General features: G+C 39.9%; 1 protein-coding gene, 1 long non-coding RNA gene and 1 pseudogene across 3 annotated transcripts; all 3 read left to right on the top strand.

Moving 5' to 3' along the window:
* Positions 1-230: 230 nt before the first annotated feature.
* LOC149256340 (cysteine-rich repeat secretory protein 38-like) lies at positions 231-1,067 on the top strand. The gene has a single exon (XM_089455326.1). The coding sequence runs from the start codon at positions 231-233 to the stop codon at positions 1,065-1,067; it is 837 nt and encodes a 278-aa protein (XP_089311452.1).
* Positions 1,068-1,562: 495 nt separating this feature from the next.
* LOC149256341 (uncharacterized) lies at positions 1,563-2,345 on the top strand. The gene is made up of 3 exons (XR_016266460.1): positions 1,563-1,750; positions 1,852-2,062; positions 2,172-2,345. It is a non-coding gene; the product is annotated as an uncharacterized LOC149256341 (long non-coding RNA).
* A 10-nt stretch (positions 2,346-2,355) lies between these two features.
* LOC149256342 (cold-responsive protein kinase 1 pseudogene) lies at positions 2,356-3,177 on the top strand (annotated as a pseudogene). Its single transcript, XR_016265518.1, has 3 exons — positions 2,356-2,391; positions 2,555-2,699; positions 2,800-3,177. The product of XR_016265518.1 is annotated as a cold-responsive protein kinase 1 pseudogene (transcript).
* Positions 3,178-5,084: the final 1,907 nt, after the last annotated feature.

Genomic DNA, 5,084 nt, shown 5'->3' on the forward strand with positions numbered 1-5,084 from the left:
CTCGAATTTTCTTTGTGTGTAAGTCAATGGTAGAGTCGTTCCATGCCCGCAGACTTGAAAAATGAACGAACATCTTTATCAGAAGTGCAGATTCAGTGTATCTAGGTAAACTGGAACAAAGGGTTAGACAAGCAATAAATAACGCAGAGCCTTATTATCGTTGGTGCAGCTCCCCTCATCAAATTAGAAAAGTTCGAGAGGAAAGCTTCGAGCTCTGTCTTGAGACGCCAATGGAGATGAAAACAATACACGGTCGCATGTTGCTTATCGTCACTGTATGGACGCGCTTGCACCTATTACTAGCTCAACCTATCTGGCTTGGTGAACCTCTCTGGAGTGGTTGTGGGGAAACGGAATATATAAATGGTAGCGATTTCCAGCGTAACGTAATCCAGGTTTTGGAATCATTGTCGGCGAACGCTTCTACCAGCGGATTCAATACCTCAAGTGTTGAGGGGCAAAACAGCAATAGCGCTGTTTATGGGTTTATCCAGTGCAAAGGAGATTTAAATTCCTCCGATTGCAAAGGCTTTGCTTCTACAGCGAAAGAAAGCCTTGTAAAGAAATGCCACAACACTTCTGGATTCTTTTATATAGATGCCTACTTCTTACGTTACGACAATCATAGTTTTTGGAACGATTATGATGAGAGTAGTGCCAATGAAACTATTTGTAACAATAATATTGCTAGCGCTCAGCCAGATCTCTTCGCAAATATTACCCTGGAGGCTCTGTCAAAACTTATCAACAAAACTGTGCGGACTCACACACTTTTTGCTACAGATAAATTCGAAACCAATGATGTAAGTTTCCCGGAAATCTACTCCCTAGCCCAATGTTGGAATCATGTGTCACCAACAAACTGCCAAACGTGCCTAGCTGCCGGTCGGTCGATTTTATCCGATCCGGGCCAGGGATGCAAAACTGGATGTCTTGGAGCACGCTACTTAAGTATGTACTGCATGTTGGTTTACAACATTTACAGCTTTTTTAATACTTCCATCATGCCGCCACCGCCACCGCCAAAGGAAAGTCCTCCAGCATCCGGTATTTCTTTCACACAGTGATTTTAAATGTATTTTTGTTTGTTTGTTTTTTCTATGTGGCGATTGGATCAGAATGTATATGATGTTTCGTCTGAACACATTTATGGCAATTGAAATTTATTCTCACTGAAATATGTACTTTCTTTTCCATAATAGAGAGAAGTTTTTTACTCTGAAAAAAAGTGGTAGGATGCTTTTGTTCATTTCCTAAAATAATATGTACTTTCTTTTCCATAATAGAAAGAAGTTTTTTCCTCTGGAAAAAAGTGGTACGGTGATTTTGTTCATTTCCTGAAATAAAAAAACAAATTTACGAAGCCTTAATGTGTGAATTTGCAGGGATAATTGTGGGCGTAGTAGCCGCTACGGTCGGATTAGTTACATTCATAATCCTTTGGAAGTGGAAGTTTTTTTGTCGTCGAATGCCTTGGGAACGCATTTCTCGAACCGGAGGTTCTGGAATTGCTAAACCACTAGTGTGGGCTTGATATACTAGTGCCTTGTGAACTTATCAACTATTTCTTTACCGCAAAATAAATAGATGCATTGTTAATGTTTTCTCAGGGGAAGGACGAGAAATTGACTTATCGCCTACTATAGCTCATCCGGAACTTATATTCAACTACGACATACTGAAAAAGGCTGCGTCCAATTTTAATGAGGAAGACAAGCTCGGCGAGGGAGGTTTTGGATCCGTATTTAAAGTGAGAGCTTAATATCATTGCTTTATGTCAAATTAGATATTTGGAATCTGCAGCTTCCATGAAAAATAGAATTAATTATTAGGTTCATTGATCTGCTGTAGGGGGTTCTACCTGATGCAAGAGAGGTTGCAATCAAACGGTTGAACCTAGATTCAAGGCAAGGAGACACTGAATTTCTGAATGAAGTCAATCTTATCAGTCGTGTTCAGCACAGGAATTTAGTGAAATTGCTTGGCTGCTCCGTTAAAAGCTCAGAAAGGCTACTGGTATACGAATACCTCGAGAACGGCAGTCTCGACAACATTCTTTTCGGTAGCTTCTCCCTCTTTAACTACTTAATCCCTTCATGGACCCTGGATTTGTTCAAGTTTTTTAATATGGCTTGTCATTGGGTTTACTTCCTGTTATGCAATCATTGCAGATAGAACAAAACGCCATTTACTTGACTGGAGCGGTAGGTATGAAATCATAGTTGGAACTGCACGTGGTCTGGCCTATCTTCATGAGGAATCTGACATTCGGATCATCCATAGAGATATTAAAGCAAGCAATATTTTACTTGATAAAAAATACAAACCCAAAATAGCAGATTTTGGTTTAGAAGATCAGAGCCACGTTAGCACTAGAATCGCTGGAACTTTGTAAGAATTCTTTTTACATTTGAATGTCTTGATGTCCCCAACTTTATTTAATGAATTGCAGGATATGAACCAACTACAATTCACATATTTGAGGAAGCATCATATAATTTTAATTTTAAAAGGGTTAAGATATGTTGATTTCATTATACATGGCATTCTGCAGTGGTTACATGGCGCCTGAGTACGCCTTGTCCGGACAGCTGACAGAAAAAGCGGATGTATTCAGTTTTGGAGTACTTGTTCTTGAGATTATCAGCGGAAGAAAGAATCAAAGTTTGCCTCAACACATGGTGTTTCTCCAGGAAGAAGTATGGCTAATGTGGATCTAATATAGTATAAATTTCCCGTATGAAATATGATTCTTAATCACTAATGTTTTATGATTTGTGGATATTGGTCAATTATCAGACATGGAGACTGTATAAGGAAGAGAGAGCATTAGAGGTTATGGATCCCACATTGGAGGGCAGATATTCGTGTGAGGAAGCGATGAGAGTGATTAAAATTGGTCTTCTGTGCACTCAAGGAGCTGCAACGTTGCGGCCTTCAATGTCGCTGGTAGTGTCCATGCTTACCAGTGAGCGAGAACATCTTCCCTCACCGACAAGGCCTGTTTACATAGATGTCGAGAATTTGACCGAATCTCACCAACTGCAACGTTCTACAGTTGATTCTGACAAAGCATCTAGCAGTACAGCAATTTCTTCTGACACACATTCCGATATCCATTCTGCAACTGCTGCCCCTGCAGCTTTTGATCCTGACAGAGCTGTTGGGTATTTTTGATGCAAAATACCAAAAACAAACAATATAAAACACAACAGAGGCAATGCTCTGTTTCTATTACTCCAGATCTTTTGTGCACAGGAAGACAAAAAAAATTTCACTGAGAAACAGAGTATTTCACCACCATTAAAACATTCTATTCATTTAAAAACTCATACATCCTCTTTTACTGAAAGGGATTTACCAAAAACAAATACTCTGCCTCTTTTACAAAATGATTTTTACACTGCTGTGTAAAATCTTCATTCACTGCTGTAAAATAAAATTTATCTCATACTGCTGTAAAACAAATTACATACTCCCCGCACTGCTGTGCATTTTTCATCTTGCAAATAAAACAAAGGTCAACTTAAAAAAACTTGCGCTCCACCATTTGCGGTATTTCACTTTACTTCACAAACAGTAAAAAAAACATACATACATATTTTATATGGGCTCCCACGTTTTTCATTTATGCATTATGCACTGCTGTGCATCACAACAGCTTTCATGGAAGTCAACCCCTTTTTCGCTGCAACAAAACTATGTTTTTGTTTCACGGTTATGTATCATATGAACCCAAAACAAAACATGTGTTTTTTTTAAAACAACGACTCCCAAAGCAAAGACAATAAGTTTTTACGTGCCGTAAGAAACAACAAAAAAAACTTAAGAATTTTACCTACCACTATGACATTTTTATTAATTGCCTTAATAACAAAATGTGCGGTCAACCCAAACTTGTTTCACTTCCACGCAAACCTTGATTTGATGTTGGTCGTATGCAGGTTCAATTGATCAACGACGGAGAACACGGGAGCTGATCCTACGGTGGAGAAAGATATCGGAAGCCCTCACATGAGTGAGCGATAGCTCCCGATATGTCAGAGTTGCCTACGTCAGGCGAGAGCCACGTGCCAGCACCAAAACGCATCGGAGCAAAACATACGGAAACAGCTTTTCGTGGGAAGGCGGTGCGATGAGCTCTGGCCGGTTTTGTGGTTTTCATGCTGGTGGTTTTGGGCTGCGTACGTAAGCAGCGTTGAAATTACGATTTCAACACTCCCCTTTAATTTCAACAGCTGGGCATTCGGTCATACCGAGACACTTCCTCAAAAATTCAAAGCTCTTCTGAACCAGTGGCTTTGTCAAGATGTCTGCAACCTGTTCCTGGGTCCTGCAATGTTCGAGGACAATTTCTCCATTGTTCACTAATTCTCTGATGTAGTGAAACCTTGTATCAATGTGTTTCGTTCTCTTATGAAACACTGAATTCTTTGACAATGCAATAGCTGAGCTATTGTCACAAAAGATCACTGTCGCTTTTGCCTGCTCTTGGCCTAAGCTTCTCAACATTCTTCTCATCCACACTGCTTGACATGCTGCTGCTGTAGCTGCCACATATTCAGCCTCTGCTGTAGACAATGCTACAATGGACTGCTTCTTAGAAGCCCATGAAATGGCTCCTGAACCCATATGAAACACATAACCGGAAGTGCTCTTCCGATCATCTACACTTCCAGCCCAATCGCTATCTGTGTAGCCAACCAAATCTGAATTTTCTGAGGCATGATATAAAATTCCAAACATTTTGGTGCCTTTGACATACCTCAAAATTCTCTTTGCTGCCTGCCAATGTGCCTCCTTCGGCCTCTCCATGAACCTGGAAATTAAACTAACAGCATACATTAAATCAGGCCTAGTTGCTGTTAAATACATAAGGCTGCCCACAATACTTTTGTACAAGCTAGGATCAAAATCCTTGCTGCTGTCCTCTCTGCTGAGTTTTAATCCCATCACTGTGGGAGTGATTGCTGCCTTGCATTCTTGCATGTTAAATCTGCTCAGTACTTGATTTACATACCTTGCTTGAGATATAAAAATTCCTTTTTCATTTTGATCTACTTCTATGCCTAAGAAGTATCTCA

The sequence above is a fragment of the Pinus tabuliformis genome, chromosome 7, assembly GCF_031772625.1.
Source record: "Pinus tabuliformis cultivar Carrire ecotype Pingquan chromosome 7, CPIR1, whole genome shotgun sequence".
Classification (NCBI taxonomy): Eukaryota; Viridiplantae; Streptophyta; class Pinopsida; order Pinales; family Pinaceae; genus Pinus; species Pinus tabuliformis.